Source organism: Artemia sp. Qi Xiang Cuo, chromosome 4, assembly GCF_049724085.1.
Source record: "Artemia sp. Qi Xiang Cuo chromosome 4, ASM4972408v1, whole genome shotgun sequence".
Classification (NCBI taxonomy): domain Eukaryota; kingdom Metazoa; phylum Arthropoda; class Branchiopoda; order Anostraca; family Artemiidae; genus Artemia; species Artemia sp. Qi Xiang Cuo.
The window spans coordinates 80826607-80841666 of NC_142797.1; the positions used below are offsets into that span (position 1 = coordinate 80826607).

At 34.5% G+C, this 15060-nt stretch overlaps 2 protein-coding genes across 2 annotated transcripts in view; both read right to left on the reverse strand.

Moving 5' to 3' along the window:
- Window positions 1–1905: 1905 nt before the first annotated feature.
- The window catches only part of LOC148953487 (uncharacterized), a 110441-nt gene continuing 97286 nt past the window's right edge, over window positions 1906–15060 (reverse strand). Inside the window, exon 4 of the mRNA XM_089087709.1 lies at window positions 1906–2089. The gene's annotated coding sequence lies outside the window, so the exon portion shown is untranslated. The remainder of the gene's footprint in view (window positions 2090–15060) is intronic.
- Window positions 13927–14343, reverse strand: LOC148953488 (uncharacterized). The gene has a single exon (XM_089087981.1). The coding sequence runs from the start codon at window positions 14341–14343 to the stop codon at window positions 13927–13929; it is 417 nt and encodes a 138-aa protein (XP_088944107.1).

Below are 15060 nucleotides of genomic sequence, written 5' to 3' on the forward strand. Positions count from 1 at the left end.
TTCGATGATCCTTACATGTGTTGGATCACTAGATCTTCGTGTCTCTTCATTAAAAAGAGAATATTAATCATCCAGTGAGGAATTAATATATCTTTGAGAACTAAAGAAAATAAAAGAATTTAAGCCTCCTCTGTAAAATGAAATTCGATGATCCTTACATGTGTTTGATCACTAGATCTTCGTATCTCTTCATTAAAAAGAGCATATTAATCATCCAGTGAGAAATTAATATATCTTTGAGAACTAAAGAAAATAAAGTAATTTAAGCCTACTCTGTACAATGAAGTTTCGTTGATACTTACATGTGTTTGATCACTAGATCTTCGTATCTCTTCATAAAAAAGAGCATATTAATCATCCAGTGAAAAGTTATATTAATTATTAATTATTCAGTAGAAATTAATATATCTGTGAAAACCAAAGAACATAAAAGATTTAAAGCCCACTCTGTAAAAGGAAGTTTGTTGATGCTTACATGTGTTCGATCACTAGATCTTCGTATCTCTTCATAAAAAAAAAAGAGTATAGTAATCATTCAGTGACAAATTAATATATCTTTGACAACCAAAGAACATAAAAAAATTTAATCCTACTCTGTAAAACGAAGTTTGTTGATGCTTACATGTGTTTGCTCGCTAGATCTTCATATCTCTTCATAAAAAAAGAGCATAATAATCATCCAGTGACAAATTAATATATCTGTGACAACTAAAGAACATAAAAGAATTTAATCCTACTCTGTAAAACGAAGTTTAATGGTGCTTACATGTGTTTGATCACTAGATCTTCGTATCTCTTCATAAAAAAGAGCATATTAATCATCCAGTGAGAAATTAATATATCTGTGACAACCAAAGAACATAAAAGAATTTAAACCCACTCTGTAAAATGAAGTTCGTTGATGCTAACATGTGTTTGATCACTAGAGCTTCGTATCTGTTCATAAAAAAAGAGTATATTAATCATCCAGTGGGAAATTAATATATCTGTGACAACTAAAGAACATAAAAGAATTTAATCCTACTCTGTAAAACGAAGTTTGTTGTTGCTTACATGTGTTTGCTCTCTAGATCTTCGTATTAATTCATAAAAAAGAGCATATTAATCATCCAGTGGGAAACTAATATATCTGTGACTACTAAAGAACATACAAAATTTAATCCTACTCTATAAAACGAAGTTTGTTGATACTTACATGTGTTTGCTCACTAGATCTTCGTATCTCTTCATAAAAAAGAGCATATTAATCATCCAGTGATAAATTAATATATCTGTGACAACCAAAGAACATAAAAGAATTTAAGCCTACTCTGTGAAATGACGTTCGTTGATGCTGACATGTGTTTGATCACTAGATCTTCGTATCTCTTCATAAAAAAATAGTATGTTAATCATCTAGTGGGAAGTTAATATATCTGTGAGAACTAAAGAACATAAAAGAATTTAAGCCCACTCTTTAAAATGAAGTTCATTGATGCTGACATGTGTTTGATCACTAGATCTTCGTATCTATTCAAAAAAAAGAGTATATTAATCATCGAGTGGGAAATTAATATAACTGTGACAACTAAAGAACATAAAAGAATTTAATCCTACTGTGTAAAACGAAGTTCGTTGATGCTTATATGTGTTTGCTCACTAGATCTTCGTATCTCTTCATAAAAAAGAGCATATTAATCATCCAGTGATAAATTAATATATCTGTGACAACCAAAGAACATAAAAGAATTGAAGCCTACTCTGTAAAATGAAGTTCGTTGATGCTGACATGTGTTTGATCACTAGAGCTTCGTATCTATTCAAAAAAAAGAGTATATTAATCATCGAGTGGGAAATTAATATAACTGTGACAACTAAAGAACATAAAAGAAATTTAATCCTACTCTGTAAAACGAAGTTTGTTGATGCTTATATTTGTTATATCACTACATCTTCGTGTCTCTTCATAAAAAAAGAATATATTAATCATCCAGCGGGAAATTAATATATGTTTGACAACCAAAGAACATAAAAGAATTTAGGCCCACTCTGTAAAATGAAGTTCGTTGATGCTGACATGTGTTTGATCACTAGATCTTCTTATCTCTCCCTAAAAAAATAGTATATTAATCATCCAGTGGGAAATTAATATATCTGTGACAACCAAAGAACATAAAAGAATTTAAGCCAAATCTGTAGAATGAAGTTCGTTGATGCTTACATGTTTTTGCTCACTAGATCTTTTTATCTCTTCATGAAAAAGAGCATATTAATCATCCAGTGAGAAATTAATATATCTGTGATAACCAAAGAACATAAGGGAATTTAATCCTACTCTTTAAAACGAAGTTTGTTGATGCTTACATGTGTTTGCTCACTAGATCTTCGTATCTCTTCATAAAAAAAGAGTATATTAATCATCCAGTGGGAAATAATATATAATATACATAGATATAATATACACAAATATACACAGATATAATATACACATATAATATACACAGATAATATATCTGTGACAACTAAAGAACATATAAGAATTTAAGCCTACTCTGTAAAATAAAGTTTGTTGATGCTTACATGTGTTCGTATCTCTTCATAAAAAAGAGCATATTAATCATCCAGTGAGAAATTAATATATCTGTGACAACCAAAGAACGTAAAAGAATTTAAGCCTACTCTGTAAAATGACGTTCGTTGATGCTGACATGTGTTTGATCACTAGATCTTCGTACCCCTTCATAAAAATAGAGTATATTAATCATCCAGTGGGAAATTATTATATCTGTGAAAACCAAAGAACATAAAAGAATTTAATCCTACTCTGTAAAACGAAGTTTGTTGATGCTTACATGTGTTTGCTCACTAGGTCTTCGTATCTCTTCATAAAAAAGAGTATATGAATCATCCAGTGGGAAAGTAATATATCTGTGACAACCAGAGAACATAAAAGAATTTAATCCTACTGAGTAAAACGAAGTTCGTTGATGGTTATATGTGTTTGCTCACTAGATCTTCGTATCTCTTCATAAAAAAGAGCATATTAATCATCCAGTGGTAAATTAATATATCTGTGACAACCAAAGAACATAAAAGAATTGAAGCCTACTCTGTAAAATGAAGTTCGTTGATGCTGACATGTGTTTGATCACTAGAGCTTCGTATCTGTTCATAAAAAAGAGTATATTAATCATCCAGTGGGAAATTAATATATCTGTGACAACTAAAGAACATAAAAGAATTTAATCCTACTCTGTAAAACGAAGTTTGTTGATGCTTACATGTGTTTGCTCACTAGATCTTCGTATCTCTTCATAAAAAAGAGCATATTAATCATCCAGTGAGAAATTATTATATCTCTGACAACCAAAGAACATAAAAGAATTTAATCCTAGTCTGTTAAACAAAGTTTGTTGATGTTTACATGTGTTTGCTCACTAGATCTTCGTTTTTTTTTCATAAAAAAAGAGTATATGAATCATCCAGTGGGAAAGTAATATATCTGTGACAACTAAAGGACATAAAAGAATTTAATCCTACTCTGTAAAACGAAATTTGTTGATGCTTACATGTTTTTGCTCACTAGATCTTTTTATCTCTTCATGAAAAAGAGCATATTAATCATCCAGTGAGAAATTAATATATCTGTGATAACCAAAGAACATAAGGGAATTTAATCCTACTCTTTAAAACGAAGTTTGTTGATGCTTACATGTGTTTGCTCACTAGATCTTCGTATCTCTTCATAAAAAAAGAGTATATTAATCATCCAGTGGGAAATAATATATAATATACATAGATATAATATACACAGATATACACAGATATAATATACACATATAATATACACAGATAATATATCTGTGACAACTAAAGAACATATAAGAATTTAAGCCTACTCTGTAAAATAAAGTTTGTTGATGCTTACATGTGTTCGTATCTCTTCATAAAAAAGAGCATATTAATCATCCAGTGAGAAATTAATATATCTGTGACAACCAAAGAACGTAAAAGAATTTAAGCCTACTCTGTAAAATGACGTTTGTTGATGCTGACATGTGTTTGATCACTAGATCTTCGTACCCCTTCATAAAAATAGAGTATATTAATCATCCAGTGGGAAATTATTATATCTGTGAAAACCAAAGAACATAAAAGAATTTAATCCTACTCTGTAAAACGAAGTTTGTTGATGCTTACATGTGTTTGCTCACTAGGTCTTCGTATCTCTTCATAAAAAAGAGTATATGAATCATCCAGTGGGAAAGTAATATATCTGTGACAACCAGAGAACATAAAAGAATTTAGACCCACTCTGTAAAATGAAGTTCGTTGATGCTGACATGTGTTTGATCACTAGATCTTCTTATCTCTTCCTAAAAAAGGTCTCGGTTCCAGAGGCTCATTCTCGGTTCGGTTCTAGAGATTCCAGAAAGGTCTCGGTTGTCCAGAGGCTCATTACCTTCTTGCTAACGTACTTATGGACTCAGAGAGAAACAAGTCGCCTCTCTATATGTGTACTATAGATATTTCAAAAGCGTTCGACAACTTCAACAACACGCAGGCAATGAATGCTCAACTGCTGAGTGGTGTAAGTGCGAACATAGTGAATACATTGAAATTCTGGTACGAAAATTCAATAGTTTCTGCCAAATGGAAAGATAGAACTTCAGATCCCGCCAAAATCAAAAGAGGCGTGAGGCAAGGGGGCGTTCTTAGTCCTTTCATTTTCAAACATGCGATTTCCAAGATTCTGGACCACATCTCGCCCTCCCTTCTACTTCACGGTACCGACCTGTCTTACCTTGCATACGCTGACGACGTCCTTCTGCTCAGTAGATTTAAAGCTGACTTACAAGATAACCTGAGTCGACTCCACAGTGACTTGGGCTCTCTATCAATATAGAGAAGTGCGAGTTTTTAACCTTCAACGCCATCGGTAAAAACAGGCAATCCATCGTTAAGCAAACAACTTCCGCCATTAAACGTGCTTACGGGTCTTTAGTGCCAAATCGCGGACGCTATTCCAGGAAATCTCTAGCCTCAATTTATTTTTCAGTTTGCCAGCCACATGTAACCTACATTGCCGGTGCATCCCATGTCCTGACAGTGACAGACTGTGAAAAAATCCGAAAGTGCTACTATAAGTATGCAAAATTTGTACTGTATATATCCAAGCGATACCGGAATTCTCGACTGGAAAAATATGGACTTACGGAGCCATCCAAGCAATGGTCGACCATTCGGGGCAATTCAGTGTTCAAAGTCAGATTGATGAGACGTCGTTTTTCACCTGCATTTGTTTGAGTTTCGTATCTTTATTTTTATTTTATTTTTTTTAAGTTGATTTCTTTTTTATTTTTTGTTGTGCTCCACTATAAGCTTTTTGTAGATGGTGGGTAATTAAATTATTATTATTATTATTATTATCATTATATCTGTGACAACCAAAGAAAATAAAAGAATTTAATCCTACTCTGTAAAACGAAGTTTGTTGGTGCTTACATGTGTTTTCTCACTAGATCTTCGTATCTCTTCATAAAAAAGAGCATATTAATCATTCAGTGAGAAATCAATATATCTGTGACAACCAAAGAACATAAAAGAATTTAAACCCACTCTGTAAAATGAAGTTCGTTGATGCTAACATGTGTTTGATCACTAGAGCTTCGTATCTGTTCATAAAAAAAGAGTATATTAATCATCCAGTGGGAAATTAATATATCTGTGACAACTAAAGAACATAAAAGAATTTAATCCTACTCTGTAAAACGAAGTTTGTTGATGCTTACATGTGTTTGCTCACTAGATCTTCGTATCTCTTCATAAAAAAGAGCATATTAATCATCCAGTGAGAAATTAATATATATGTGACAACCAAAGAACATAAAAGAATTTAATCCTACTCTGTAAAACGAAGTTAGTTGATGCTGACATGTCTTATATCCTTAGATCTTCCTATCTCTTCATAAAAAAGAGCATATTATTTATCCATTGAGAAATTAATATATCTGTGACAACCAAAGAACATAAAAGAATTTAAGCCCACTCTGTAAAATGAAGTTCGTTGATGCTGGCATGTGTTTGATCATTAATAATTTCCCACTGGATGATTAATATACTCTTTTTTTATGAAGAGATACGAAGATCTAGTGATCAAACACATGTAAGAATCAACAAACTTCGTTTTACAGAGTAGGATTAAATTCTTTTATGTTTTTTAGTTGTCACAGATATATTAACTTCTCACTGGATAATTAATATGCTCTTTTTTTATGAAGAGATATGAAGACCTAGTGAGCAAACACATGTAAGCATCAACAAACTTCAATTTACAGAATAGGATTAAATTCTTTTATGTTCTTTAGTTGTCACAGATATATTAATTTCCCACTGGATGATTAATATGCTCTTTTTTATGAAGAGATATGAAGATCTAGTGATCAAACACATGTAAGCATCAAGGAATCTCATTTTATAGAGTAGTTTTAAATTCTTTTATGTTCTTTATTTGTCACAGATATATTAATTTACCACTGGATGATTAATATGCTCTTTTTTATGAAGAGATACGAAGATCTAGTGATCAAACACATGTTAGCATCAACGAATTTCATTTTACAGAGTGGGTTTAAATTCTTTTATGTTCTTTAGTTGTCACAGATATATTAATTTCTCACTGAATGATTAATATGCTCTTTTTTATGAAGAGATATGAAGATCTAGTGATCAAACACATGAGAGCATCAAGGAATCTCATTTTATAGAGTAGTTTTAAATTCTTTTATGTTCTTTAGTTGTCACAGATATATTAATTTCCCACTGGATGATTAATATACTCTTTTTTTATGAAGAGATACGAAGATCTAGTGATCAAACACATGTTAGCATCAACGAACTTCATTTTACAGAGTGGGTTTAAATTCTTTTATGTTCTTTGGTTGTCACAGATATATCAATTTCCCACTGGATGATTAATATATTCTTCTTTTATGAAGAGATACGAAGATCTAGTGATCAAACACACGTCAGCATCAACGAACTTTGTTTTACAGAGTAGGATTAAATTCTTTTATGTTCTTTAGTTGTTCTTTAGATTAAACACATGTCAGCATCAACGAACGTCATTTTAAAGAGTAAAAGAAGAGTAAAGAGCTCCATTATACCGAAAATGAATAGAAATTAAGTCAAGTAATCGTACAAGCGTTACTCTACCACAAATTAACATCAATAAATAAATTGAATGAAACCCAAAACGAACAGAAATTACAATAAATAACCAAGTCAAACTCAAAAATTGCAAAATTTAATATGATTAGTGCTGAAAACACTCCTTCCCTTCTTAAGACCAGAACATAATTTGAACTTCATTGAAAACAAAATACATTTTAAATGTTTTCACTTTGTAGACTTTAATAAATAAGATAAATTTTTGAAACTGTAAGGAATAAATAACAGATTATGTATATTAAACTAAAAATCCACGGTCATTTGTTTGTTTTTTTTTTCAGTAAAGTGCAAATTATGTTCTGCTCTTGAGAAGGCATAGGGTTTGTCAGCACTATTCATGTTAATTTTTCGTTTTGAGTTTGACTTGTTATTTATTGTTATTTCTGTTCGTTTTGGGTTTCATTTATTTATTGATTGTGTTTTGTTGTAGTTTTACGCTTCGAAGATTATTTGACTTTACTCCTGCTCAGTTTTGGTTTAATGGAGCTTTTTACTTTTCTTTGAAAATTTTTTTTTGTGGAAAAAGTTTTTTTAATTAATGTTTGGGGAAGACAGAAATCTTTGATCCTTGTTGAGTCCGAAAAGGCTAAGGGTATTAAGGTGAAACCTATGGTCATTTCGAGGGGTATGTCATTGAACTCAATAAAAAGAAACTATGCGTATCCAATCTCTCAAGCGGTCCTAACTGCTATGTGTCAGGTACAGCTTAGGAAATTGAGATGACTTTGTCAGGGAATGTTGAGAGGGTTGTTGAGCTAAATTAAGAGATACCATGGCAATTATCCCACCTCTCACGTTTCTTTAAGCTGTGTCACCCCCTGCCAACCCTTAAGGACATCCGAACAAAGCTTCGAGGTTGAGTTTGCTCAAAATGGTCAAAGAGTCCAATAATTATGCCTCTGGGCATAAAACGCCCCCGAGAGCCGTGGGCAAGGGCTATAAATTATAAAAGCTGCCCAGCGTTAATATATGGGTTTTATTTTTGGAAAAGGAGGAATACAAAATCCTGCGTGCGCCTAAGAGGGATAAGTGCATCCTTCTCAGGGAACGCTGAGGGGGAAGTTGAAGTAAATCAAAAGACACTTCGTGTTTCCAAGCTCTCAAGAGGGTGTATCTACAATATCTCAGGAACAGCTAAGAGCATTATGTTGAAACTTTTGAGCATGTTGAGGGGGATATTAAACTAAATGAAAAGAAACTCTATTTATAGGGAATATCTTCAATGTCTCTGGAACTCCTAAGGGGTGACGTTGAAATTTTCAAGGCACACTGAAGGGATACTGAACTAAATCAAAGATATTATCTGCATCCTTGTTGTCTAAAAGGCGCATCTGTAATATTTTTGGAAGGTATAAGGTTATTAAGTTGAAACTTTCAGAGCGAATGGAGAGCGATGTTGAGATAAATCAAAATACACTGTATGCATCCAGGTTTTCAGAATTGCGTATATGCAGTATCTTAAGAATGGCTTGGGATTTTAAGTTTAAACTTTCAGGGTATGCTGAGATCTAAACAAAAAATACTATGTGCATTCAGGTTAAAAGGATAGATTTAAAATATCTCAACAGGTAAGGTAAGGGTGCTAAGTTGGAACTTTCAGAGACTGTTTCAGGAGGGTTTTGAACTAAAGGAAAAGACACCTTATGTATTTAAATAGTCAAAAAGGCACATCTACAATATGCCAGAAACAGGAAGGGTATTAAGTTCAAACTTCTAGGACCTTTGAGGGGGTGTGGCCCTAGATCAAAAGAGTGTGTGTAAATCCGTGTTGTCAAAAGGGCTTATACGCAATATTTCAGGCAAGGCGAAAGCTATTAAATTACATATTCAGGGATATTGTGCTTAATCAAAACATACTATGTCCTCTGAGATTGTCAAAAGGGCTTGTCTTCAGAATAACAAGAACAGCTAAGGGCAATGTGAAGGGCAATGTTGAACTAAATCAAAAGACCATATATGCATCCAGGCTGTTAAACTGGCATACCTGCAATATCTCAGGAACAGCTAAGGGCATAACGTTAGAACTTCCAGTGAATGTTGAGAGGGATGTTGATTTAAATCAAAAGACGCTGCATAATTTGCAGCCCTTTTGCAGGGGCTTTGGTGGGCCATTTTATCCAAAGAAGAATAGTTATTGGACCCTTTGACTATTTTGAGCAAATTGTCTTTAAGGGTTGGAAGGGGGAGACACGGCTAAAAGAGATGTGGGAGGTGGGATGATTCCTGTAGCGTCTTTTGATTTCGCTCAGCATCCCTCTCAACATTTCCTGACAAAGTCACCCGAATATTTTAGATTTTGCCTGACATACAGCAGAAAGGCCCGTTTGATAACCTGGATACCCGGAAGTTTCTTTTTATTTAGCTCAATAGCATGTCATCGATATTCCCGTAGGTTTCACCATAATATCCATAGGCTTATAGGACTCACCGAGGATAAAATATTCTTCTCTTTCCTAATTATAAAACCAATATGTAAACAATAAGCAGCTTGCTTATACAGAGCGTAGGGGTCTTTTCATACCCAAAGGAACAGTTATTGTTTTTTTTTACTATTTTAAAAAATTATCGTCTCATAATTTTGATCGAATGCCCTTGGAGGCAGTCAGAGCAAACGGCTAAAAGGAAATTAAGTAAGGGATCGTCATTGCCTGAAATTCTAAGCAGATCAACCTAAAACGAAAAAAATTTCATTGTTCAATGCACACCAATAATCAATACAACCACATGTTTTCAAGCATATTTTGTCCTTGATAAAATCCCCTTTGTTACCCCGAGGCAAAATGTAAAATCTGCTTGACTTCCTCGTCTAAAAGTCTCTCAAAGCTTCAACTTTGTCCCTTAACTCGTTAATTTATACCTTTAGCCATGTCTGACATACTGCAGATACACCCATTTAAGAACCTGGTAGTGTTATTTGTAGGTAGTGTTACGGGAGTGTCAATTGATTTAATTCAATACGGTCCACAACATTCCCTGAATGATTCATCCGTAAATCCTTAGATGCTTCTGAAATACTGAGGGTTCGCCGTTTTGACAACTTTGATGTACTTAGTGTGTTTCAGTTTAGTTAAACATACTCTGAAGTTTTTACCTTAATACTGAAGTTTTAATTTGGTCGATCCTGAAATATTTCATACACGCGCTTTTTACAGCATGAATGCACAAAGCGTTTTGAATTTTGTTTAACATCAAAGTTAACATGGGTACAAAGTTTCAGATTAATACGCTTATGCGTTCCTGATATCAAACAGTTCGTGATAACGAACTGTAAGTAAAGAACGACCCGGCTCAATTGTAACCGAAGCTCTAAAAACGGAATCGTGATACCAATAGGTACATCAAAACAATGTGATTTTAATGCTGATGTCAAATATATAAGTTTCATCAAGTTTAGTTCTATCCATCAAAAGTTACGCGCCTGAGAAAATTTGCCTGATTTTCGTAAAAAACGGGAAAACACCCCCTAAAAGCTATAGAACCTTAATGAAAATTACACCATCAGATTCAGCGTATCATAGAACCATACTATAGAGGTTCCAAGCTCCAATCTGCAAAAATGTGGAATTTTTTTTTTCGCTAGAAGAAAGATCACGGATGCGTGTTTATTTGTTTTTTTTTTGCGTTTATAAGTGATACAAAGTGTTTAGAAGTGACCAAAAGTGTTATTTATAAACCTTAAGTGCTATTGAGTGATCTAAAATGTTTAAGTGACAGAAAAGGGTTAGAATATTGACCTAAAGCATTATCAAAAACCTAAAGTGCTTATGAGCTAAAGTGTTTAGGAGTAACCTAAAGCGTTATAAAAGACCTAAAGTGCTTATGAAAGATCTAAAGCCTGTATAAGTGACATAAAGGGTTTAGAAGTTTTCTAAAGAGTTTTAAAGAGAGATAGTGAGCGACACAGAGAGAGAGAGAGAGAGAGAGAGAGAGAGAGAGAGAGAGAGAGAGAGAGAGAGAGAGAGAGAGAGAGAGAGAGAGAGAGAGAGAGAGAGAGAGAGAGAGAGAGAGAGAGAGAGAGAGAGAGAGAGAGAGAGAGAGAGAGAGAGAGAGAGAGAGAGAGAGAGAGAGAGAGAGAGAGAGAGAGAGAGAGAGAGAGAGAGAGAGAGAAAGAGAGAGAAGGAGGGAGAGAGAGAGAGAGAGAGAGAGAGAGAGAGAGAGAGAGAGAGAGAGAGGCAGTGAGAGAGAGAGAGAGATAGGAGAGAGAGAGAGAGAGAGGAGAGAGAGAGAGAGAGAGAGAGAGAGAGAGAGAGAGAGAGAGAGAGAGAGAGAGAGAGAGAGAGAGAGAGAGAGAGAGAGAGAGAGAGAGAGAGAGAGAGAGAGAGAGAGAGAGAGAGAGAGAGAGAGAGAGTGAAAGAGAGAGAGATTGTGAGAGAGAGTGAGAAAGACAGAGAGAGAGGATCTGCTCATTTCATACGAAAACAATCATTCAAAACGAAACTAGTTCATATCTCAGCTCTCCGCCAAAACAGGTAATCAGCCTTTTTCATGTCACACGCTTACGAACTACGATCTGAGAAAATAAATATAACGACGTGATAATAACAAAAAGAAAAGAAAAATGATAAACCATCACAGTAAGGCGTATATTGAAAATTGCAAGTAACTGCAGAAGTATGGAAAAGCTTTGGATACTAGGGCTAACGAACTTCATCACGTTTTGAGTTGCGCGGCATAGAGATATTATCAAAGCTTTCGTGGGAGCAAGGGGAAGGTAACAACTTTCAATTCCAGCGAACGCTCAGCTCCATTTTAGAAATTTAATAAAAAAAATTTATTTTTCAAATGAACGTACAGAGTGGCATCAAAACTTGAGAGGAATAAAAATTATTCCGTAAGTGAAGGAAGCTACTGCCCTCTTCCGATTGTTACACCCCCTCTTATTACATTCGAGTTTTATAAGGCTTTATCGGCTTATATTAGTAAGTTTAAGTGTTACTCATCTAATGAATTTTTTTTTATTTCATTACTGTTCGGTTTTAATTTCAAACTAAGCTTTACCCTAAATATTAGGGGGGGGTACCACACCTTCATACCCCACTCTTTACGTTACTGTTTAGCTTTTGCAAAACAATGTATCTAAGGAAAGCTCATTTAGTGAATTATCTGTTTGAAATAGTGTAATTTTCTAAAATAAACTATTATTTCAGCCATAAGGAAATTACTTTCGCAGTACCAATATGATATATTACAATATAAGCTAAAAGTCCTAATTAGCAATGGCTAATAGAAAACATACTTACAAAAACAAAACAAACAAAAAATTAGATCTGAGACATAAGACAGACTTAGATCTGAAATGAAAAAATTAAATAAAGAAAACGGTCCAATGTATTACGTGCTTTACCACATTTTTTATCTCAATAAAAAATTCTATTCCTCCCATTCAATCCTCCGCGGGAAACAAGACTTCAGGAACAGCTAGGGGTAGCAAGTTTAAACTTTCAGGTTATTATTGACGCGAATTAAATTAATATTCGCAAAGCAGTGTTGATATTCCCAGATATTCAAGATAGTATCTAAATATCGTCCGCATACCGCTGATAGTTCGTAATAATTTATTACATTCTGTTATTTTTCTTTGTGTGAAAATTATTTTATTCGCCATGTAAGAGAGGAACGACTCGGCCTAATAGTAACGAAAACTAAAAAAAACGGACTTTGGTAACGCTTAATACATCAAAAGACTCGACTTTTTATGCTGATTCGATTTATAGAAGATTGATGAACTTAAATGTTACCCCATGAAAACCCAAAAAAATTTACCTGGTGTTCGAAAAAGAAAGGGAGACATACTCCTAAGTCAGGCAATCTTACTGAAAATCAGAAACTCCTATTCTTCTTATCAAATAACCCTACTGTAGTTATTTTATGTTTCTACGAACAAAAAAGGAAGAATTTTGCATTTTTTTTTCCAGATGAAAGATCAGGGATGCGTGTTTATTTTTTTTATTTCTTGGTTTTCTCCATGGGTGATTATATCGAACCAATGGTCCTAGAAAATGTAGAGTGAGTTTATTCAAACAGAAACTAAAATTTCTAGTACCGTCCTCATTGACCAAAAAGATTGTTCCACAGGAAGTGGCGTTCCCCCCGTTTTTTGGCACAAAACCACGATTTTGCCCCAGAGAAGATCAAGTTTTTATCGATTGAAGATTCTGAGATCACCAGTCGATTCAAAAATATGAAAAAACTATATAATGATCCTTCCAGCTGCAAAGGAAGTAATGCCGCATGGTAGCACTTTTGTTCCTAATATTTGTATCTTAGTTTGTGATTTGACTAAGTTCATTAGCTAGATAATTCATAAAGTTATGTTTAGTGATGTATAATTCTGAATGAGCTCTTACGAAGGATGAGAGGTGAGTCATTGTACGCGTTAAGGGCGGAGGAAGTGCCTGACAAACCGTATTTCAATGCTCTAAATCTCCTTAGACCTTGGCCTTAGATTCACTTTTGCCGCCAGAGGCACCCAGGGCATCCACGAGACTTAGCCAATATTTTCTGAGTTTGGCAGCTGTGTATATTTCTTCCCAATTGGGTTGAAGAGAAGCATGGATACTGCGCAGATTAGACTGGTATGTTCGTCACAAAGTGCTCCGAGGTCTTCTCCGTCTTCGACTTCCGTTTGGGTGCCATTTTAAAGTGACTTTTGGGATCTGAGTGTCCTGCATTCGGAGAACACGGACAAAGTATTTCCACCTCCGAGCTCTAATGATATTAGTCACCACATGCTTGTTCGCCAGTTTTACGGACTTTTTCATTTGTGATTCTGTCTGACCAATGAATATTTAAAATTCTTCGAAGACAACTGTTCTTGAATGCAAGGATTCTCTTCTCCTGTTGTTGATTCAAACTCCAGGTGTCGGCTGCGTAAAGGCGGATGACGTTGCTGTTCAACAGCCTTAAGTTTAGCTGGGTCGAGTAATTTTTTGAGTTCCATATACGCTTGAAACTATTGAAGGCGGTGTTCGCCTGATCTATTCTGGTTATTATCTCTTTGAATGTTGATCCCGTATTATCCACAATGCTTCCAAGGTGCCTGAATTCCACGACCTTTTCAATTTCCTCATTTACACCTCTGATATGAAGTGGGGAATCAATAATCGCCGTTATTTTGGTTTTGTTCGAATTCATTCTTAGGCTAAGTTAGCTTGCTTTTTCGATAATCCTGTTTAGAAGCTCTTGCAGACGTTGCTTGCACGACTGTAGCCTTGTAATAGGGCCGATTTGTAGCACTAAGATCTTACGTCTAAGATCTTGCATCTTTCAACAAAGATTATTGTTTTTTTCGCTCATCTTTGTTCTAAGATCTCACAGCTCACTGATGTTAGCAAAAAATGTTAGAACGCCACTGTTCTGCTATATAGAACAATGATGAGAGAACTTTGATAATATACTCATCATTGTTTTCAGACCGCTGATCAGAGCAGAATGATGAAAGACGTTTGCATAAAAACAACAAAAGACGTAAGATCTTAGTTCAGAAATTTCACTTTTAAGCGTTTTCTGACAAAAGATGTAAGATCTTAGCACATTGATGAGTGAAAAAACGGGCCTAATGTCATCTGCAAAGTCTAGGTCACCAACTGTGACTTCGGCACAAAGTTTGATACCATCAGTTGCGGACTTGCGGAGAATGAAGTTGATGATTATCACGAAAAGTAACGGAAACAGTACACAGCTTTGTTTGACGCCAGATAGAATTCGACAGTATCGGGTTTGGCCTTCGAGTGTCTTGATGCAGAACTCACTGTCCTCGTAAAGAGCTATGATATTTGCGATGATTTTTGTTGGGATCTCGTAATAAAGGAGGATCTTCCATAAGTTTGCCCCATCTATAGAGTGGAAGGC